We start from the raw sequence: 24,787 nt of genomic DNA on the forward strand, positions 1-24,787 counted from the left end.
TGACCTACCAACCGGCCCTCCCCCTTTTTTATGTCCTGGTACTGTTAGTAAACCTTATAAATCCCATTGAACGTGTCAATATTTTAAGTAACTTCTTCATTTTATTGATGTGTCTACGAAAAAGTCAATGATTTATGTTACCCCGTTTGAAGAAAGGTTCTATTCGTTAACATGGTTAATAATTTTGCGCTCGATATGTAATAATAAATCAGGGGACAGCACTCGTCTGTTTATAAGGATTTATCGTTGTAGTAAACGCATCAACCTGGAAGTTTCCGAACGATACGTTGCTTTCGCCGGGAAATTTGAATATTCTGACACGAATGCAACTGAAACTGCGTAAGGGTTCTGTTAATCCACAAATCAAAATATGCATGTGTTAGAAGAATAATTTCGGAAGAAAATGAAGGCTATTGTAAGGTATATAGTAATTTATTTATATTTTTAATTATTTTTTATCTAAAGTAGGGAAGGCAATTCAAGATGGCGACTTAGATCCCTTTAGGTTTTTTCAGTATATGGATATGGATAGTAAACATTTCCAGAAAACAAAGAAATAGTGATGGCAACGTTAAATACGTTAATATAGTAATGCAAATAGACAGGAAATAATAAAAAATAAATTAAAAACATTGATTTACAAAATTCTAATCTGCTAACCGAGTCCCTGTGAACTGTACCTATTATGCATAATTGTAAAGATTTCAGTAATTTAGCATGACTTAATGATGCAAGTAGCCGATATATGTGCATTGTATTGTCAAAAACAGCCCATATTTATGTAGCAGTAGCATTCTTTTTTCCAATAAATAACTAAAAGTTTACATTTTAACAATTTTGTAAAACTGCTATATTTTGGGGCCAAAAAGAGGTCTTACTGGACTACTCCTTTGAAGTTTTACTGAAGACTATTAAAGGATTTGATTATCTTGACCATTAAAATATAAAGTCCACTTGTATCACGTGACTTGTATATATCCATAGAACGAATACTCCCACATTACAAAAATATAAATATAGATTAAAATGACATAAATAGAACATTGTAAAATGTAGGTCAAATGAACTGGGAAGCCCTATAATATAAGATTTTCGGAAAACATTGAAACCAATAGTCAATAGTTTATTCTTTAGATATTTTCCAATATATTTTTTTGCATAAATAAAATAGTGTTATAAAACAAATGGAAACAGTAAAACATATGAACACATTTATTTCAAAGTTCCTGGCTAGACTTGTTGTTGGTATAATTCAGGTATTTAGAAATCAACAATTGAAACTGAAAATGAAAGTAGAAACCCCATTTTCAAAAACTCTGTGTGCCAAATTGTGGTTTCAAATCCGATAAGTTGCACTTTCAGAATTATCATGCTTGTTTCTACTTGAGAAGTTTGGATATAAAACATAATGCTGGGTCAACTACTTCAATTATCTAAAACAGTTTTAAGAAGGTTGCATACTAAAAATCAAACTGAAAACAGCGGCTGGATTGATTATAACAATGGCTACATGGAGACATGCAAAATGGATATAGAAAATTGTGAATTGTGTGACGAAAGGAAGTCTAAAGTAAAAGATCATTCAGAACTTAAACATGTTAAGGAGGAATCATGGACCTTTCAAAAGTTGTGGAATATCGAATGTTTGAAATTAATAGTTTCGCTTGCTACATTACTGATCAATTTCATAGTTGTTACACTCATGCTATGTGATCTTAAACTTTTGGAAAGCAAAATGTATAGCAAAAGTGAAATGCAAAAATATCAACATAATACAAAATCGGACTTCTGTATTAACTTTCCTAAAGGCACTAACAAACAGAGGGAACTAAACAGCTGGACGTTTCATTGTTTAAAGAATTCACAATATTTGCGGCATTTGTTTGATATGGTTAGTATTTATCATCGAAAGAGAAAGTATAGCCATCAATTCTTTACCGAGAGTATATAAAGATTTTTTACCAATCAATGTTCCATTTTGCGATAAACTTTTAAAGTAGTGGTCCGTTCTAGTCTTACACATGTTGCCAGCTTTATTTTGTGTTTTTACTAACATAACTGTTACAATGTTTGAATTAACATTCTTCCTAAAAATCTATAACATGTGACTTCACACTCTTATTCAATTTTTAGCGTTATTATACTGCTACTTTCTTAATGCTCGGGCGACTCATTTATAGCAACAAAAACAAGTCAATAAAAAAAGCAACAAAAAAAGCGGCAAAATAAGTTAAAACAAAATATAAGAAATAACTAAAAATGGAAATTAATGCCCCGATGTCTAGTTTCTAAAAAGAGAAAGCTCTTGACCTTTAAATGTTGAAATGATAAATATCCCTTAACCTTTTGTATGACGTAAAGTCAAAGGAAAATACTCGTTCCACTTAGATTGGCAAAAATACTTTATTCTCTCGCACGTTATGTAAAAATATGGCTGGTATAGATGATAGCGGCCAATCGATAAATCATAAAATTATGATCAATTGATTGTTGCATGATGCATATTTATGATGAGAACAAATTGAATGAATACAACAAATATATACAAAGGAGATATGTATATAAAACAGTTATCTACTAGAGACCAAATGACGTTATTATATATAGCAATTATAGTTAGACGTACGAGACGGTACGACCTTCAACAATGAGCAAAACATTCACTGCATAGCAGGCTATTAAAAGGCGCTAAAATAGATAAAAAAGTTAAACAATTGTAAAGATGATCAGGATGTAGGCTAGGGATTTTGGTACTCCACTAAACGGGAAGAGAAGTTACTTTTTCTTCAGTATAAAGAATAGTGGCAGAAATATTGCCTTGCATTATGCAGTCTACGGACTATCAGAGAGTTGTTGAAAGTAACTTTTACTTGCAGAGAGCGAGGTGCTTATCCTACACGAGGCATCCCCATTCCGACACTGCATGGCTGCATATTTATACACCCCACACAACCATTAAACGGACGCTCCACTTTAGCATGGATCTTACTGCCGAACAGGATAAGGTTAAAGATGACCGTATTGCTTGACCTCAGACAACACTAGGTTTAAAATTCAATATATTGCCAAAAAAAAAAGTTGTTTCCAGTTAACATTGCGTTTCCGATCATCAATCAGTCGTTCGACAACGAAAATTGTACTATTGTTTTAAATGTAAACTTTTTTTAATAGGAACACTAAAGTTTTGTTATTTATTGCAGATGACGCTAAGTTCGAAACGACGATTAGTTCCCCATTCGGACAATATTAATGTACAACAGAGAACCGTTTTCCATAAATATATACAAGGACAGAGTTCAAGTAAAAACGGTAAATAAGGCAAACAGTTTTAATTTTTCATGTTTTTTACATTTGTTCCTCGTACCTACACTAGTAGTTCTCAATTTATTAAAAACGAAAAATATCTACAGGTCTTTTCAAATATTACAAAAATATAATGACCTATTTCAAACAGATTTTTAAATCTACTTTTTATATCTATTTAGTTGGTTGCTAGAAGGGTGTTGAGCGATAAAATGACAAAGGTCACAGAAGAACATGGAATATACAGAAAGTGAATTGATCAACTTTTACCGTAAAATAGGCTTACAGGGGACAAAATTTTATTCGTATGCAAGAGTCGCCATGTAGGCACATTAAGAAACTTGCAGAAAAAAAGTAAAAAAACCACTCATACCACATTTCTTATAGCTATACCATTTGGATTTTTGTCGATAACTGCTACATATGCTATTGATAGAACATACGCAAAATTAATAATTAAATTGCATGAAAAACTGTCCTACAACAGGAAATTTCACAACATTAATTGATTCGGATTTAAAACGTCAACTTGTATATAGAGTTAAGTTGTTATGTGGTATTAAAATAACAAAACGTTTATTAGAATAGACTTATAAAAATGCATTTTTGTCTAGATGTGATACTAGTACCATATTAGCCTTGTATGCATATGCTTCTAATTTGAGTTATCTCCCGTTTACTAGCAAAAAATCCACTGCTAAGCTATTCTAACTATCTCTAGATAACATGTTTTCTTTTAATTTTGGAAATGATAATTCCTATGCTACAACAATTGAAAAGAAAAGATTAGTTTACACTATAAATACCCAACACACGGGACCTCAGTTTAATTGATAGACATCAAATGATTTGAGTCCTATCTAACTGGACGGAAACAACTGTTAAATGTACATGTGATGGAATCTCCACTACTTAATATTATGTGTGGTATACCTCATGAACGCATTTTAGACCATTCCCCATTTTTGTTTACGTCGAGCATATCTATAAGTATTAATTTTGACTGTACACTCATGCTTTATTACGACGATAGCAGTAGAATATTCTCTCTCACAAGGACCCATAATGTATCTCGAGGAAGCCAGAAAAGAAATAGTCTTGGCAACAGGTTCATTAACAATAAGCTATCTTTAGACTTGGGTAAACTAGAATGTATTTTCTTTGGTACGAAACGTTAACTGAATAAAGTAAGACATTTCCAAATACAATAAATAACCATGTTATTAAATCACAGTCCACACGTTGATATTTAGGATCCGATATAGAACCAGACTTTATTGGAAAAAATATCGTAAACTCAGATATCAAAAATTAAATTGTAGATTCAAATTTATGCATCGTAAAGCAAGATTGATTTTGTCAACTAAAAACTGTAAAACTATTTCTACGTATCTAATCCACTATCACTCTGACTATTGACGTCTATCATTCCTCGTGGTATGTCGGAGTATCACAAACTCTTAAAAGCAAGCTTCGATTTGGCCAAAACAAAACTGTTAGAATGATAATAATACGATCTTGGTTTAAGGTCTAATGTCCAGAATTATGAAGTGTTAGAACTTTGAAAATAAAGTGAAGCTATTATAGATAAGGACATGCATATAAGATCATTAACAGGCTCCGCATATTAAAAAAAACATCTTTAACGAAAATAACACTAGACCAGGTTGTTCTTAAAGTCAACAGAGTTGACTCAACATCTTGTTTCCGAATAACATAAAAGTAAGACATGACCAAGACACATTCACAGCTACAGGAAAAACAGCATCTGAATAATAATTAAATTTGTATCTTTATTCTTGAATTAAATTCAATTAATGCCATGTATTGTTAGTTATTCTTAGTATTTTAAGAGGGTAAACGTTACATGACTTATACCAAGGCAAAAGGAACACAAGCGTCGACTTCAGCATAACACTCTTTAACAATCATCGAATATTAAGATCTTATCAATATATTGTCTCTAAAATTTTAAAGTTTTACTTCATGATGAAATGTTAAACAAGTATTAAGTTGATCAGTAATCCCAATACATGGAAAATTGATTTATGGTGGATAGAAGTGGAATACTTTGTCTTTTTAATTGAAAGCAACACGTATCAAAATAGCGTTTACAATTATAAGGATGTTGAAAAATCAAACCATTTGAAAATAATACCAGTAACATTTCATTATATAAAAATATCGAAGCAGAAATGAACAGTCAGACTATAATATACATAGATATAAGAAGATGTGGTTTGATTGCCAATGAGACAACTCCATCCAAGTCACAATTTGTGTATGTAAACACGGAGCCTTGGCTCACACCAAACAGCAAGCTATGAAGGTTCCGGAATTGACTAATGTAAAACCATTCAAAAGGGAAAACCAACGGTATAATCTATTTAAAAACGGGAAACGAGAAACACTTATGAACCACATCAAATGTCTATACTCTTGCAGGCCATTTGTAACCTATCATGCACAACGATTTAAACAATAATTAGTGAACATATTCTTCCTTTTCTTCAGAAAATGCAGAGTGTCCGAAGTTATCGGGACTAGTAAAGCTTCGAAGTTTATTAACAAACAGGAATTCTAATACCAATGAATTAACCATTCAAACATCTGGACTTTATATGATTTACGTACATGCAGAATTTCGAAGTCTAGACCGTTGTTCAAAGTCGCGGAATGAAGTTAACATTCAAGAAAAAGGACATTTAATCGTTTCTGATTCAATAGGACACAAAGCGGGGCCTCTTGTTTGTCAGCCAACAGTATATTCAGTCTTTGTAAAGCTGAAGGAATCAAGCTCTCTATCGGTTAACATCCCAGACACCAGCTTTCTTGAGTCTCATTGGAAAAGTAACATGATAGGTGGCGTTCTTGTGTCATGATAATTTAGTTACTTTCAGGACACTCCTCTGTACATATTCATGTTGGTAATGAAATGATTTATGATGTACTTTTCAAAGGCAGCAAGGTAGTTAAGAACTGGACAAATAGTTTACTTTCGTGTGACTGTGACAATTGTTTGTGTTATTGTGACAATTGTTTGTGAGACTCTGACAATTGTTTGTGTTATTGTGACAATTGTTTGTGAGACTGTGACAATTGTTTGTGTGACTGTGACAATTGTTTGTGGTGCTATCTGTTAATAGAATTATTCTTGTATATATAATTCTTTCATTCAGTTTGGTATCTGGATTTTTTTTACATTTTTCATCAATAATTGTTATACGCCACCTCAAAAAAAAACAAACATGCGAGTATGAAATACGTACAGTGTAAGTATAAGAAAGATATTTTTGAATTGTAATACATTTAATAAATGCGTTTCGGGTATTTTCGGATTTTTATATGTAAATTCTACTCTTTTTTCATTTTAAGATGCATGGCATTAGAACATTTTAAAAGGTGTAACACATTATGAGAAATAGTAAGGTGAAATTGATCGACAGGACACATTATGTATAGGGACATACACATACACTAGTGTTTCTATTGTTATGTCTTTATGTTTTACTCTATAAAACTCCGTTTATAATTTTTCGTTTCAATAAAATGACTTGTTTTTGACAAATACATTTGTTATGAATAATGCTTTATTCTGAAAGCAAAGACAGCTTATAAATAGGATATACACATAATGATAACACTGTTATATGCACCAGTAATAAGAACTTTTACAAAATATTCTTGAGTTACACAATAAATAAATATAAATGTGTACATGAAATAAAATATAATAAATAATACAATATACGAAATACGAAATACGAGTGGTGACATGATATACTTTGATAAACATTAAATCTGAAAACAAATTCTATATGTAATTGCAAACAAAGTCTCAGTTATGTCCTGCTGATTTAAACTAGAGGCTCTAAAGAGCCTGTGTCGCTCACCTTTGTCTTGTGCATATTAAACAATGGACACGGATAAATTCATGACATAATTGTGTTTTGGTGATAGTGATGTGTTTGTAGATCTTACTTTACTGAACATTCTTGTTGCTACAATTATCTCTATCTATAATGAACTTGGCCCAGTAATTACAGTGGAAAATATTTTCTAAAAATTAACAAAAATTTATGAAAAATGTTAAAACTTAACTATAAAGGGCAATAACTCCTTAAGGGGTCAATTGACTATTTTGGTCATGCAAACTTATTTGTAGATCTTATTTTGCTGAACGTTATTGCTGTATACAGTTTATCTCTATCTATAATAATATTCAAGATAATAACAAAAAACGGCAAAATTTCCTTAAAATTACCAATTCAGGACAGTAACCTAACAACGGGTTGTCCGATCCATGTGAAAACATCAGGGCAGATAGATCTTGACCTGATAAACAATTAAACCCTGTCAGATTTTCTCTTAATGCTTCGGTTTTTGAGTTATAAGCCAAAAACTGCATTTTACCCTTATGTTCTATTATTAGCCGTGGCAGCCATTTTGGTTGATTGGCCAGGTCACGCCACACATTTTTTAAACAAGTTACCCCAATGATGACTGTGGCCAAGTTTAGTTTAATTTGGCCCAGTAGTTTCAGAGGAGAAGATTTTTGTAAAAGATTACTAAGATTTACGAAAAAATGGTTAAGAATTGACTATAAAGGGCAATAACTCCTTCAGGGTTCAACTAACCATTTTGGTCATGCTGACTTATTTGTAAATCTTACTTTGCTGAACATTATTGCTGTTCACAGTTTATCTCTATCTATAATAATATTCAAGATAATAACTAAAAACAGCAAAATTTCCTTAAAATTACCAATTCAGGGACAGCAACTCAACAACAGGTTGTCCGATTCATCTGAAAATTTCAGGACAGATAGATCTTGACCTGATTAACACTTTTATAGCAGTCAGATTTGCTCTAAATGCTTTGGTTTTTGAGGTATAAGCCAAAAACTGCATTTTACCCCTATGTTCTATTTTTAGCCATGGCGGCCATCTTGGTTGGTTGGCCGGGTCACGCCACACATTTTTTAAATTAAATATTCCAAAGATGATTGTGGCCAAGTTTGGATTAATTTGGCCCAGTAGTTTCAAAGGAGAAGATTTTTGTAAAAGATTACTAAGATTTACGAAAAATGGTTAAAAATTGACTATAAAGGTCAATAACTCCTAAAGGGGTCAACTGACCATTTTGGTAATGTTGACTTATTTGTAAATCTTACTTTGCTGAACATTATTGCTGTTTACAGTTTATCTCCATCTATAATAATATTCAAGATAATAGCCAAAAACAGCAAAAATTACCTAAAATTACCAGTTCAGGGGCAGCAACCCAATAACGGGTTGTCGGATTCATCTGAAAATTTGAGGGCAGATAGATCTTGACCTGATAAACAATTTTACCCCCATGTCAGATTTGCTCTAAATGCTTTGGTTTTTGAGTTATAAGACAAACACTGCATTTTACCCGTATGTTCTATTTTTAGTCATGGCGGCCATCTTGGTTGGTTGGCCGGGTCACGCCACACATTTTTTAAACTAGATACCCCAATGATGATTGTGGCCAAGTTTGGTTTAATTTGGCCCAGTAGTTTCAGAGGAGAAGATTTTTGTAAAAGTTAACGACGACGGACGACGGACGACGACTACGGACGACGGACGCCAAGTGATGGGAAAAGCTCACTTGGCCCTTCGGGCCAGGTGAGCTAAAAATGTAACTAAGTCATTTATATCTGCCTGTTTCTATACTTAAAATATGAGTTGATATACGATATTTACAAATGTATGGTTATATAGTTTGCAGGTTTTTCTAAAGAAAAATAGCCAAGCATGTGTACTATACATATATGTATACATATTTCGCAATTTAATTAAGACTTGGTATTTGTTTATACATAAGAAATACTTGGTATTTGTTTATACATAAGAAAGACTTGGTATTTATTTATACATAAGAAAGACCTGTTAATTTGTATTTGGATGGAGAGTTGTCTCATTGGCACTCATACCACTTCTTCCTATATCTATTGTTTATTTTATATCTGTGAAAGTGTATGTGTGAAACTTGCAGAAGGATTTGGCATTTTTTTTTTATAGATTTTTCGTGTTACAGTGTATGTGTAATAAATTAACCATACCTTGGTCCAGCAGAAAATGGAGTAAATACAAAAGTGTCAATTTTTGTTGCATTATCCTTTGTAAAGCGACTTGGTTCAAATTTCATCGGATCTGTCCAGACAGCAGGGTTGTGATAGAGACCATATATATTGATACAGAAAAAAGTTCCAGGAGGAAAAGTGGTTCCATCAATAATTTCCTTTGTAGATTGTCTTGCAACTAAGGGGACTGGTGAGTGAAGCCTCATTCCTTCTTTTATACATCGTGTTAGAACATAGAATTTTCCTAAATCTTCCCTGTAAAAATGACAATATCCTCAGAAAAACTCACAAACATGTAAATAACATGAAACCAATTTTGTTTATCCAAAAATACCTATAACTAAGATGACTATAACTAATCAATTAACCAATGGATTTGTCTTGAACAAACTGCATCATTGACACAACTTTGATTGCAGTTTGAATAATATGTAAATTTAAAACGATCTTTGTATAATTTGAGCTGATAAATGTGGTGAATTGTGTTTTGATAATCAAAATAAGGTTCGGTAGGTGTGGTATGTTTTACATGTTTAACCCAGCCATATTCTTTATGAGCCTGTCTCAAGTCGGAAGCCTATAGTTCAGTGGCTGGTTCATATCTGCCATAACAAAATGTAAATTGTTTTGTAATAAGTAAGACCGTTTGTTGTCAGGGTCTTTTATAGCCGAAAAGACGGTATGGATTTTTCAATGTTGGAAAGTTTGTACGGCTGCCTTTAATTGCTTACATTCACTTCATTTGGTTGACAGTTATCTCATAGACAATGATGCTACATTTCCTTATTTCTATATTCGTGTAGTCAAGTTTCAGGTTTTATGTAATGTTTTGTACACTTTTTGTCTTTTCCACGTGTTTGCCATGTTTTGGTCGGTCTTTCTTCAACTTCTTATTCTGATTGTCAATTTAATATGTTTTGGTATTTTTTTACATTGATTTTTCATTTGACTGAAGTTAATTATCTTATGTCGAAAATGCGTTGTTCTAGCTGTTGGCTTCATTTTGTACAATTTCTATTTTCAAGTTTGTCACTATTAAAAGCTTTTAGAGGTATAGACACAGGTTATAGTCATTATATAGGAAACGTACCATTTTACAAAACCAGGATTATTTTCAAGTGCTTTGTCGACTTCATTTTGACACAACTTCTGGTATTCTGTATGTTTTGCTAAATCATACAGGATCCAAGATATAGCACTGGCTGTGGTGTCATGTCCTGTTATGATAATTTATGTTGTTAAGTATATTGTTTTCGTGGTTACATTGAAATTTACAATGAGTTATAATTCTTCATTAGTATCACATGACAGATGAAATAAATTGATGTGGTATAATTTTCAAATATACAACTTTCACCCAGAGACTTGCCAAAAGACAACAAAACGAGGATCAACTATGAGTCATCGAACGGCCTACTCTGAGCAAAGCCTTTACTGTTTGGTAAGCCTTATAAACGTAAGTTCTCGGTTCTGTGTAAAAATGACTATCATTAAGATAAAATCAAAGACATAATTTAATCCCAAAAAGGTATGCAAGTAAAACAAATATTGCATCCAGCAACCTACGACAACCACTGACTTACATGGTTCTGACTTGAGACATTCATAATGTGGCGGTAATAAACATGTTTATCAAAGAGATTTATCTAAATCTGTGATAGCGATAAAAGAGGGAAGAAAGATACCAAAGGGACAGTCAAACTCATAAATCTAAAACAAACTGACAACGCCATGGCTAAAAATGAAAAAGACAAACAATCAACAGCACACATGACACAACATAGAAAACTAATGAATAAACAACACGAACCTCACCAAAAAACTAGGGGTGATCTCAGGTACTCCGGAGGAGTAAGCAGATTCTGCTCCACATGTGACACCCGTCGTGTTGCTTATGTGATAACAGATCCGGTAAATAGTCTAATTCGGTAGGTCACATTCATGAAAGGGAAGGGGATTGTAGTTACGACGTGAGGAACATATCCGATATCATTTGTGAAACGGTTATTCCATAACAGTCAACCAACTCGTGATGGCGTCCATAAAATTTATGAAGGGATGATTTCAACTTCACCATTTGGAACTCTTGGTTTAATAGCTTCCTTGTGAGCAGCAACCCTCTATCAAGAAAATCATGATAGGAAATGCAAGCACGGGAATACCGTATCAATTGGGAGATATATACCCCGTATGCAGGTTCTGCTGGAATATTGCTACTTAGAAATGGAAAGTTCACAATTGAAAAGCTGAAATCATCTCTTTTGTGTTAAAGCTTTGTTTTCAACCGACCTTCATTGTCAATTTCTAGATTTAGTAAGTCAACTTATGAGGCCGACTTGACTGTATCTGTAGTATCCTTTATCTCTAGCTCGATGGTATAGATGAGTTCCACATAGTCACCAAATTTTGAATTATTTAGTGAAAGAACATCAACTATATAGCGGAGAGTTAAAGGATATTGTAAACAGCTCAAAACTTGAAACTATATGTTGAAAGGATTTGTCACATCAGATATGCACGAAGTAAGCAAAAAAAAAAAAAAAAAAAAAAAAACACAAAAGCATTAATGACCTAATAAAAGTATTTGCTGTTGCTGAAGGCTAGTTATGACCTTTTAAAACAGAATTGTGATATGATAATGCTAGCTTTTCATTGTTGATGTAGTGAAGAAAAGATGTATATAAACTGGCTACATGAAGCTTTAAATGTCTTAGGAATATAAAGTGTAATATGAGCATATATCTTGCGAAACAACGAACAGATAAATTCATCTATAAAACACATGTAACCTAGCTTACTGGATAAATGTGCTCCTTAGATCATGTAAAAAATACTTCCAAACGTAGAATACTACAGAATGTATTTTGTGAAAGACTTTAGAAAAAGAAGGGTTTGTTTTTCTCTTCTATGATTTATTAACAAGAAAAAGTGATATTAAACCTGAGTAACCGATAGAAATTAAAACAAACCTCAGCATCTATAATTTTCAACACATACATCGGGGACCGGTTTAATCAAAACAAAACAGCTCTCAACCACCAATAGGAAGTAAGAAATACTTCAGCGAACGATTTCAAGTAAAACAACCTCAGCGACCAGTACAAAATTTTCATACTTCATTGTCTGATATGAAATAAAACAACCTTGGCGACGAACGATATATAAAATAAAACAAATCCCATTGACCGATATATTGCAACAATTTAGTTAGAATACATAGCAAAGTTTTCAAGAAATATTTTCATTTTGTTCACTTCGTCAGAAAATTAATATGAATATCATGGCCAAATAATCAATAAAATTTTAAACAGTTCTACATCTACATCTAATGATATTCATATTGATTTGATATATTAAGTAAGTCATGCAGTTACTTGGTGATATATTTTTGAAATCATAGGACGTTTTAGGAGTGGAAACTCACGTTTCTTCAATAAAGTAATACATACGACCTTTATAAAGTAAACAAGATCTTGGAGACCAATATACAGTAAAACAAACGTCAGCAACGGATATATGACAACAGAAAAAACTCTGCGTCTAGTGTAGTACAATAAACATCAGCGACCATGATAACGTACAACGATCAAAAAAGTGTTTGTTATATTTGTCTGGTCAAAACAAATACTGGAATAACTATGAATGAATTTACCTTCAAACATAAACGTGTCAACTTCGTCTCTTATATCAGTGTTGCTCATTCCGATGCCATTTTCATCTTTAGCAGAGAGGAGAACATCTAGAAAAAAGTCTAAATGTTTCTTAACATCTTTTGTCCACTTTCCTGTAAATAATGTATCAGCTATATAAGGATTATTTGCATTTGATCACCGCTAAGATGCAACAGGTCACATTCTGATTTCCTTTCAGCTTTTTCTCTAATATTCCAAGGCCAAATCTTAATTCATGTTACAGTATAAAAAAGGAAGGGAAGATAAGAAAAGCTACATTATATATAAAAAAATGGATTTATTTCGATCTCAGATTAATCAACATACATAAATTTCAATGGCATTTGTTCAAACTAACCTATATAGCCGCTGTTTAAATGCAATGGAGTGTTAATTCCAAATTAAGTTAACACAATCAGAATATAAAGCATAAACATTCTTTATTCAATGCTTATAACAGTAACGATTGTTAATTGACCAATCCATCAAATTTATTGAATTACTGGATACACATTGTAGGCCAGTTTTCCAGTTTAGCACAATAACAGATATATGACTGGTGTCAAAACACCTTGGTGTTTCCAAGAGGAAAACAATAGAAACTAAGTATGTATAATAAATTATCACATATTTGTTACGAATACGTTCAGTTTTGCATATGTAATAACCTCAAAATTTCCCGGGGAAAAATAGGTTATTGGTTTTTGTGCCTTGATTCAAAATGACGTGACGTAATTGCATCATTAACGACAATTGATAACACTTTTTAGATAAAAAAAAAAATTAAGATTTTACCTGTCATTTTACCTGTTATGTTTCATTAAATTGTAATAAATGTACTTTTTTCTCTTTTCTGCAGAACTGAAATATGTGATAAATAGATTATAACATGTCTTTTCCATAATTGCCCTGGTATCATCCCTCAACCCATATCGGCTAAAGCATCGATGCCGAAATGGGGATGATACCATGTTCTAATTTATACTTATTGATTTGTAAAGTAGCCCGTAAAGATTCCAATATGTCGTTTCCAAATCTAGACTAGAATCATAAACTCATATTGATATACATCTACATCGAAAGGATTATCAATAATATTACATTTACAAGTATTTTCTTTCTATTATCAATCACATTATCTGCCACACTATGGATATAGTCCCAATCTTTTCTGAATGATCTCCCGTCGGAACTCATATTATAGATGAAATCAAAGATGATCAATGGATTGTTGTTAAAAAAAACTAAGTTTTAGTAAACTAAGGTTGTAATCGCAGTCATTGTAAATCTAAGGTTGAATGAGCGATTTCTCTCGTTTTCAGTAGTTATACATCCATAGCTTTCCCATGTGTACGTGTTAGCGTTCCGGATAAAGCAGAGCACTTCAGAAAAAAGTAAATTGTGTCCATGGAACAAAAATGATACTCCCGCTTGCAAACAAACTAATAAAGGGGTATACATCTAGAAGAGCCCTAGAACGGTAAAAGTGACACAACCGAAATTAAAATTTAACCTGAGTTTTATTATTAGATCATTGTGTTTCAGTTTCATAACATTTGGTTGAGGCAAACTCATGTGATAGGACGGAATCGAAAAAATCAGCAACTTTCTACTTGTAATACGGTATAACTCTAGACTGACGGTTAAAGAAATGCTATACACGTTAGAGTTTGATCTGTGCATATAACACGTTAAAAAAAATTCGCAGACACATTCGATGAGTGCAAAATATTTTTATATGAAACATAGAAAACAAAAAGCTCATTGTTCAACTAGTGTCAGTCGTTTCAAGAATGTTTCTACAGAAAATATGACCATTAAAACAGAAAAGGTTTATTGGAACCTTTTCAGTGGCGGATCGGGGGGGGGGGGGGTTGGGAGGGGGTCCAACCCCCTTTTTTGGACGATCAATGCATTTGAATGGGAGCATATAGTTGGAACCCCCCCCCCTTTACTCTGGGTTGGGAACCCCCTTTTTAAAATGACTGGATCCGCCACTGCCTTTTCATTGTGTGAAATAAATTTACAAGGTGAAATGAATATGATAAATTAATTAATATTCATCGTGAAATAATACTGCAATTAATAATTAAGGGAAAGGGAATAAACAAAAAACGATTATAAGCAATGCCCTGAACATGTATCAACTTTTTGTCACAAGATGAAAAACAAACGTAAATAATAGGTAGATCTACGTACTTGTTTTGTCGAGCCACACGTTTTGTAACCTCTGTAATTGCCTTACAATATGGATGTTGTAGTCTACAAATAATGAAATATTCATTTATTTGAAATTGATTTGAAATATATTATTACCAAATAATGCAATTTGATTCCACTCTATGTGTGATTTGAATGAGAGCTTTACAGAGATGTTAGTTTAAAGACAGCGTTTCAGCATACATCTTCGTGTATAATATAATTAATAAAATGCTGTTTAGATTTAGGATCTTGAAGTATACGTTTCCCTAGAATCTGTCCACGAAATTTAGCGAATATTTCAGGATTTAATATTTTATCAATTGTTTGATATTATAAAAAAAATTGAACAGTACTTTTCGTCGAAATAGAGCTTTCTTACAAATTGACGAAAGGTACGTACGCTTGACGAATCATACGTAAGACTCGTTTAAGGGATCCTTTCTTTTGCCATATTTAAATAATTATAGTCGTGGAACTTCGGACAATTATCCTACATGCAACGACACTTATTAAATTGGATTTTTCTTGGGATAAATTTTATATTTAGGATTTCTGGACGTACGATAGGTTAAAATATGATACCACCAGGTCGGAGGAGATAACACTTCAAAATCTCCTAAATATAGAGTAGTCAGACGAAAACATTTCCCCTAATAGACTAAAAACCGGCCCTCTTCAATATTACAATGTTGCACTGTTTAACCTAAAAAAAAAAAGCCAAAGCAAATACATTGTCTTCTTCCCTTACAGAAAAATGAGAAAAATCAAAGCACAAATACTTCCTTGATTCAAAATTTACAACGCTCAAAATAATAAAATGAAAATGAAGAAAACAAGATGATCTTCAAACTATGCCATATGCTGGTGCTCGTTTAATAACTTTTGAATCATCGCCTCTCCCCTGGTAATATTCATTGCTCCCCCTTAATGTGTATATATGATACACTGGAGCAATTGAAGGGTTGTTTTAGTGTATAATTACGTTTTGCCTATTGTCCTGAACCTTCATGAAATATTAGCCACTGGACGATAAGTGACAACTTTGCGTCTATCTTCCAAACATGTGTACTGTTAAATCGTCATCATAAAATCCACAAAATTGTAGATTTATTTTCTTGATATACAAAATCTGTTTTTCTAGATTTATTTAACATTTTTTTTTTAAACATTGTTACAGTAGCATATTTTTTTTTAGCAAATCTCGATATTCCACTTTGACAATTTGCTGAAAGTGTACTATAAAAAATAAAATAAATGTGAATCTTGTCGTTAAATTTAGACTAACGTACTTCAATAATGCCATTGAAAAGTTAATCGTGAAACTCGTGCTTAAAAATTTCCCGCGGAAATGTGTGTTCTCGTGGTTTACGTAAGTAACGTATCGGACGTAAGTGTATTTGACACTATTTTTCTCTGTTTGATTATATTAAAATCGTGTATTATTTGCGATATTATTCTTTTTTGAAAAATAAACTTGATTTAGAAAAGAATGCTGTTTTACTGGATAAAACACAGACTCTTTTAACAGTTATTGTGGAAATGAAATACGTGCTCCCTTTACGTTAGAGCTTTCTTACAAAATGACGAAAGGTACGAACGAACGTAAAGGGAGCACGTATTTCATTTCCACAATAACAATTTAGAGTCTTTACTTTATCCGGTAAAACAGCGTTCTTTCCTGGATCAAATTTATCTTTCAAAAATAAGCATATCGCAAATAATACACGCTTTTAATATAAGAAAACAAAGGAAAATAGTGTCAAATACACTTACGTCCGATACGTTACTTACGTAAACCACGAGTACACAAATTTCCGCGGGATTATTTTAAGCACGAGTTTCATGATTAAAATTTTAATGGCATTATTGAGGTACATTAGTTTAAATTTAAGGACAAGATTCACATTTGTTTTTATTTTTTATATTACACTTTCAGCAAATTGTTAACGTGAAATATCGAGATTTGCAAAACAATAATGCTGCATTGTTTTGAAAAAGTAATGTGAAATGAATTGTGATCAATTTTTTTTCTATCTGAAACTATAACTTTAAGTTATGATTGCAAATTTAGTTAAATATGAACGTTACAAAGTCCACACTGTGAAACAAGTATAAAATGGGGAAAAAACAAGTTATGGGAGCAACCAACTTCAAAAGAGGAGGGGTAATGTATTTTTCTTTTCTTGGTTTTTCGACGCTATAAAGCTATTGATTTTTTTTTCAAAATTTTAACACTATAGGGTAAAGGGAAAATCTGGATTCAGAATTTTTTGTTTGTAATCTGCATGACCACAATATGTGTTTGTGATTAAATTATTTAAATTATTTGTTTTACAAATTTTAATTGAAGTTTGAATTTACATCCACGATTCACAGGATCTTGATCATACTTTTGACAAATTTTAATCGGGAACGGTCCTGTCAAGGACGGCAGTAAAAATCGTGAATGTGTGACCCCAGCTTAAGGGTTTTTTTGTTTTGTTTTTAGGGGCATTTTTTCTTCTGAATTCCCTATATTTAGGATATTTTATAGAGTTATCTCCGATACGTTACTGACGTAAACCACGAGTACACACATTTCCGCGGGATTTTTTTAAGCACGAGTTTCACGATTAACATTTCAATGGCATTATTGAAGTACGTTAGTCTAAATTTAACGACAAGATTCACATTTATTTTTATTTTTTACAGTAAACTTTCAGCAAATTGTCAAAGTGGAATATCGAGATTTGCTAAAAAAAAATATGCTACTGTAACAATGTTTAAAAAAAAAATGTTAAATAAATCTAGAAAAACAGATTTTGTATATCAAGAAAATAAATCTACAATTTTGTGGATTTTATGATGACGATTTAACAGTACACATGTTTGGAAGATAGACGCAAAGTTGTCACTTATCGTCCAGTGGCTAATATTTCATGAAGGTTCAGGACAATAGGCAAAACGTAATTATACACTAAAACAACCCTTCAATTGCTCCAGTGTATCATATATACACATTAAGGGGGAGCAATGAATATTACCAGGGGAGAGGCGATGATTCAAAAGTTATTAAACGAGCACCAGCATATGGCATAGTTTGAAGATCATCTTGTTTTCTTCATTTTCATTTTATTATTTTGAGCGTTGTAAATTTTGAATCAAGGAAGTATTTGTGCTTTGATTTTTCTCATTTTTCTGTAAGGGAAGAAGACAATGTATTTGCTTTGGCTTTTTTTTTTTAGGTTAAACAGTGCAACATTGTAATATTGAAGAGGGCCGGTTTTTAGTCTATTAGGGGAAATGTTTTCGTCTGACTACTCTATATTTAGGAGATTTTGAAGTGTTATCTCCTCCGACCTGGTGGTATCATATTTTAACCTATCGTACGTCCAGAAATCCTAAATATAAAATTTATCCCAAGAAAAATCCAATTTAATAAGTGTCGTTGCATGTAGGATAATTGTCCGAAGTTCCACGACTATAATTATTTAAATATGGCAAAAGAAAGGATCCCTTAAACGAGTCTTACGTATGATTCGTCAAGCGTACGTACCTTTCGTCAATTTGTAAGAAAGCTCTATTTCGACGAAAAGTACTGTTCAATTTTTTTTATAATATCAAACAATTGATAAAATATTAAATCCTGAAATATTCGCTAAATTTCGTGGACAGATTCTAGGGAAACGTATACTTCAAGATCCTAAATCTAAACAGCATTTTATTAATTATATTATACACGAAGATGTATGCTGAAACGCTGTCTTTAAACTAACATCTCTGTAAAGCTCTCATTCAAATCACACATAGAGTGGAATCAAATTGCATTATTTGGTAATAATATATTTCAAATCAATTTCAAATAAATGAATATTTCATTATTTGTAGACTACAACATCCATATTGTAAGGCAATTACAGAGGTTACAAAACGTGTGGCTCGACAAAACAAGTACGTAGATCTACCTATTATTTACGTTTGTTTTTCATCTTGTGACAAAAAGTTGATACATGTTCAGGGCATTGCTTATAATCGTTTTTTGTTTATTCCCTTTCCCTTAATTATTAATTGCAGTATTATTTCACGATGAATATTAATTAATTTATCATATTCATTTCACCTTGTAAATTTATTTCACACAATGAAAAGGCAGTGGCGGATCCAGTCATTTTAAAAAGGGGGTTCCCAACCCAGAGTAAAGGGGGGGGGGGGGGGGGGGTTCCAACTATATGCTCCCATTCAAATGCATTGATCGTCCAAAAAAGGGGGTTGGACCCCCTCCCAACCCCCCCCCCCCGATCCGCCACTGAAAAGGTTCCAATAAACCTTTTCTGTTTTAATGGTCATATTTTCTGTAGAAACATTCTTGAAACGACTGACACTAGTTGAACAATGAGCTTTTTGTTTTCTATGTTTCATATAAAAATATTTTGCACTCATCGAATGTGTCTGCGAATTTTTTTTAACGTGTTATATGCACAGATCAAACTCTAACGTGTATAGCATTTCTTTAACCGTCAGTCTAGAGTTATACCGTATTACAAGTAGAAAGTTGCTGATTTTTTCGATTCCGTCCTATCACATGAGTTTGCCTCAACCAAATGTTATGAAACTGAAACACAATGATCTAATAATAAAACTCAGGTTAAATTTTAATTTCGGTTGTGTCACTTTTACCGTTCTAGGGCTCTTCTAGATGTATACCCCTTTATTAGTTTGTTTGCAAGCGGGAGTATCATTTTTGTTCCATGGACACAATTTACTTTTTTCTGAAGTGCTCTGCTTTATCCGGAACGCTAACACGTACACATGGGAAAGCTATGGATGTATAACTACTGAAAACGAGAGAAATCGCTCATTTAATATAATCAAACAGAGAAAAATAGTGTCAAATACACTTACGTCCGATACGTTACTTACGTAAACCACGAGAACACACATTTCCGCGGGAAATTTTTAAGCACGAGTTTCACGATTAACTTTTCAATGGCATTATTGAAGTACGTTAGTCTAAATTTAACGACAAGATTCACATTTATTTTATTTTTTATAGTACACTTTCAGCAAATTGTCAAAGTGGAATATCGAGATTTGCTAAACAAAAATGATGATACATGTTTTTAAAAAGTAATGTTGAATAAATCTAGAAAAACAGATTTTGTATATTAAGAAAATAAATCTACGATTTTACACCATATACATTGTGGATTTTATAATGACGATTTAATAATACACATGTTTGGAAGATAGACGCGAAGTTATCACTTATCGTCCAGTGGCTAATATTTGATGAATGTTGAGGACTATAGGCAAAACGCAATTATACGCTAAAATATTCGTTTTATTGCTCCGGTATATTATATATACACATTAAGGGGGGAGCGATGATTCAAAACATTGTAATATTGAAGAGTATACGTAGGGGAGGAGTCGGTTTTTAGTTTTTAGGGGCATTTTTTTGTCTGACTACTAGATATATTTAGGATATTTTGTAGTGTTATCTCATCCGACCTGGTGGTATCATATTTTAACATATCGTACGTCCCGACATCCTATAAATATATCGGAAAAGTCAAATTTAATAACTATCGTTGCATGTAGGATAATTGTCCGAAGTTCCACGACTATTATTTAAATATGTCAAAATAAAGGATCCCTTAAACGAGTCTTACGTATGATTCGTCAAGCATACGTACCTTTCGTCAATTTGTAGGAAAGCTCTAGTAAGCGTACACGACATAACCAACGTGATGTGTAACAAAATGAAGATCATGTACAATGTATTCCTAACTTGGGCTGATTGAGAAATGGTCATGTTGATATAAGAAGACAAAAGACCTGTAGTATCGAATCAATTGGGGAAATGTTTACATTATATTTATTGAAAAACTGGTCATTATCGTGATATATAGCCTGCCCAAAGGACAGTGGTATCGACTAAAACAGCGTAGGCGATGTTATTATCGCTGTCGCAGTAAATACCACGCACTTTCGGGCGGTCCATGTATCATGATAATGAACAGTTCTTCTTCATTAACTAGTATGTTCATTTCATTCAGGAACCATGTTAAATACTTTTTTAAAAATTTCTTCTAAACTCAATTTGTTCAAAACTAACTTTTTTCTCATAAACATGTTTAACCCCGCCGCATTTTTGCGCCTGTCCCAAGTCAGGAGCCTTTGGCCTTTGTTAGTCTTGTTTTATTTTTAATTCTAGTTTCTTGTGTACAATTTGGAGTTTTGTATGGCGTTCATTATCACTGAACTAGTAAATATATTTGTTAAGGGCCAGCTGGAGGACGCCTCCGGTCGCGTGAATTTCTCGTTGCATTGAAGATCTGTTGGTAACCATCTGCTGTTGTCTGTTATATGGTCGGGTTGTTGTCTCCCCATTTCCATTCTCAATTTTATTAGTTGTTGTACGATTTCTATAGGAAAGAATGAAGACCAGTCAAAGTGATAACCTAAAATCACTGCCATTCATTTTAGTGCATTTTTTCAGGATCTAAAAACAAAAAACAAAATTCTATAATTTTATAATAAACGGAAACATATGGCAAACAATTCAACAACCTCAATATAAAATTTAAAATAGGATAATGTTTTAATAAAGGAACATCTCTATGAAAAATGAAAAAAATTGTTATCCAATACTTATTTTAATGTTGACATGAATATCAATAATGCCGTCATTTTTACAAATTTCCTGTTAACAAAACTTTGAATTTTTCGAAAACTAAGGATTTTCTTATCCCAGGCATAGATTACCTTAGCCGTATTTGGCACAACTTTTTGGAATTTTGGATCCTCAATGCTCTTCAACTTTTTACTTGTTTGGCTTAATAAATATTTTGATATGAGCGTCACTGATGAGTCTTATGTAGACGAAACGCGCGTCTGGCGTACTAAATTATAATCCTGGTACCTTTGATAACTATTTACACCACTGGGTCGATGCCACTGCTGGTGGACGTTTCGTCCCCGAGGGTATCACCAGCCCAGTAGTCAACACTTCGGTGTTGACATGAATATCAATAATGTGGTCTTTTTTACAAATTTCCTGTTAACAAAACTTTGAATTTTTCGAAAACTAAGGATTTTCTTATCCCAGGCATAGATTACCTTAGCCGTATTTGGCACAACTTTTTGGAATTTTGGATCCTCAATGCTCTTCAACTTTTTACTTGTTTGGATTAATAAATATTTTGATATGAGCGTCACTGATGAGTCTTATGTAGACGAAACGCGCGTCTGGCGTACTAAATTATAATCCTGGTACCTTTGATAACTATTTACACCACTGGGTCGATGCCACTGCTGGTGGACGTTTCGTCCCCGAGGGTATCACCAGCCCAGTAGTCAACACTTCGGTGTTGACATGAATATCAATAATGTGGTAATTTTTACAAATTTCCTGTTAACAAAACTTTGAATTTTTCGAAAACTAAGGATTTTCTTATCCCAGGCATAGATTACCTTAGCCGTATTTGGCACAACTTTTTGGAATTTTGGATCCTCAATGCTCTTCAACTTTTTACTTGTTTGGATTAATAAATATTTTGATATGAGCGTCACTGATGAGTCTTATGTAGACGAAACGCGCGTCTGGCGTACTAAATTATAATCCTGGTACCTTTGATAACTATTAACCGATATGAAATAAATAGAAATACCGAATTCCAAATAGACCTTCAATCGTTGAAACACAAAATTAGTAAAATTATTTTACATATCAAGCTGGCAATTTATTTTATATGAAAATGCTGACTGCAGAATAATATCTAAGGCACAGTTACTAATGAGTTGGAATAAATCAAAACTTTCTCCAGTTTCTGCATACTTCTCGAGTATATCCTGTGAAAGATACAGAAGATAAATTACGTGAACTATATTCACTATACATGATATAAAATCAATACACACATCATCAAAAACCAAAAGCAACCGAATTGCACTTTAATATCAGATCTCAATATTAATATATGATATTTGCACATAATTTGTTTGTATTTAACAGTACAGTGAACAAACGTAAATTTATTAACCAAAAAAAAAACAAGAAATGAAACTACAGTCCAATTAATACTAATTTTAGTATTGATTTTAATTCGATATGACGATAAAAAATTAACAGTATGTATTTGTGGCGTCATAGATTTAACAACATTTGTAACAATATTGAAATTTTTCATATACTTGTTTATATTTTTTTGGGGTTAAAATCTTTTTTGAAGGACATTCAAATCGAAAGTGAATCCTAGTGTATCTGAAAGACAGAGTAAAGCTTTACTTTCAATAAAATTATTGTTTTAGTCAAGAATGTACTTCTTATACATTCTTGTGATACATATTAAATTTGGCCAATTTGATAAATGAAAAATAACTTACTATGAGTATGTCTACGCACTGGTTGCTGATTGTTTGGTATCCTTTCAAAATGGAAAGCCGGTGTAAGAAGTCGACGTGATCTTGCCCATTTGGGCCCTCCTGTTGTAAGCAATCCTTCACCAAGCCATGGAATCAGAGTTCTGTATGTTGGTCCGTGACCAACAGGTTTTGGCTCTTAAAATCAATGTAAATAATTTGCAAAAATAATTTCATTATTTTACTTGACGACATTATCTACGTGAAAATATATACTCAAGGAAGTTTCAGTTTACAATGTGCTAAAGTTTTTTTACGAAAGTTTCCGATAAGGCCACACCAATTTGATTCCTTGTTCGACGGACCCGCCCGCACCTATTTTTTTCAAAACAGATTTTTTTATTTTTTTTATATTCCTGCTTCCCGCATCCGGAAATGTAATCATGTCTATTTCCCGCACCTTTTTTTTGTAAATATTATAAAAAAATATCAACTTTGGTTTCTTTCCCCTTTACTTATTTTCCCTGTCAAAAAATGTTCGTTGTTAATAGAATAAAGTACAAAGAACTTCTGAAGGATTTGCCTTCAACTGCAATTATATTGTATGCTGGCATAACAAAACTATCTATAGCCGATGCATGTTTATGCACCTGTCCTGATTGATCCAGGGGCCTGTCGTTCAGCAGTTATCGTTTGTTGATGTTATTCATTGGTATTTTCCCGTTTGGATATATAAATTAGATCGTTTGTTTTTCTGTTCGAATTGTGTACGCTTATAATTTTTGGATCCTTTATAGCTTGCTGTTTGGTCTGTATCAAAGCCCCGTGTAAAAGGCCGTACTTTGACCTGTGTTTGTTATTGTCAGGTTGAGAACAACCCTACCTCATACAAGGGGTCATTTTACTGATGTAAAAAAGAAAATAGAAATACCAAGGATTTGTATAGTTCTTCTATACAAAACCTTTGAAGATCTTTGAAAACTTAGAATTTTGTACTCAAAAAGAGGAGAGTTACATCATATTTTAAACAACTTTTTCTAAAAGAGGGGTCCACTTATTTTGAATAACATTAATCTGTTAAAGTAAATGTGTTAATTTAACATGGTTAAAGTCCAGGAATATTACAAAATTCTTGGACATGTTTTGACCATTTAAAACT

At 32.6% G+C, this 24,787-nt stretch overlaps 1 protein-coding gene and 1 long non-coding RNA gene across 2 annotated transcripts; one reads left to right on the plus strand and one right to left on the minus strand.

Moving 5' to 3' along the window:
* Positions 1-1,332: 1,332 nt before the first annotated feature.
* Positions 1,333-6,633, plus strand: LOC143067582 (uncharacterized). The gene is made up of 3 exons (XR_012975980.1): positions 1,333-1,891; positions 3,201-3,309; positions 5,818-6,633. It is a non-coding gene; the product is annotated as an uncharacterized LOC143067582 (long non-coding RNA).
* A 2,748-nt stretch (positions 6,634-9,381) lies between these two features.
* Positions 9,382-19,059, minus strand: LOC143066239 (cytochrome P450 4F6-like). The gene is made up of 5 exons (XM_076239231.1): positions 19,041-19,059; positions 14,191-14,327; positions 13,065-13,191; positions 10,503-10,629; positions 9,382-9,667 (listed from the first exon to the last, which is right to left on the minus strand). The coding sequence occupies exons 1-5, from the start codon at positions 19,057-19,059 to the stop codon at positions 9,382-9,384; spliced, it is 696 nt and encodes a 231-aa protein (XP_076095346.1).
* Between the last annotated feature and the right edge of the window lie 5,728 nt (positions 19,060-24,787).

Source organism: Mytilus galloprovincialis, chromosome 3 (assembly GCF_965363235.1).
Source record: "Mytilus galloprovincialis chromosome 3, xbMytGall1.hap1.1, whole genome shotgun sequence".
Taxonomy (NCBI): domain Eukaryota; kingdom Metazoa; phylum Mollusca; class Bivalvia; order Mytilida; family Mytilidae; genus Mytilus; species Mytilus galloprovincialis.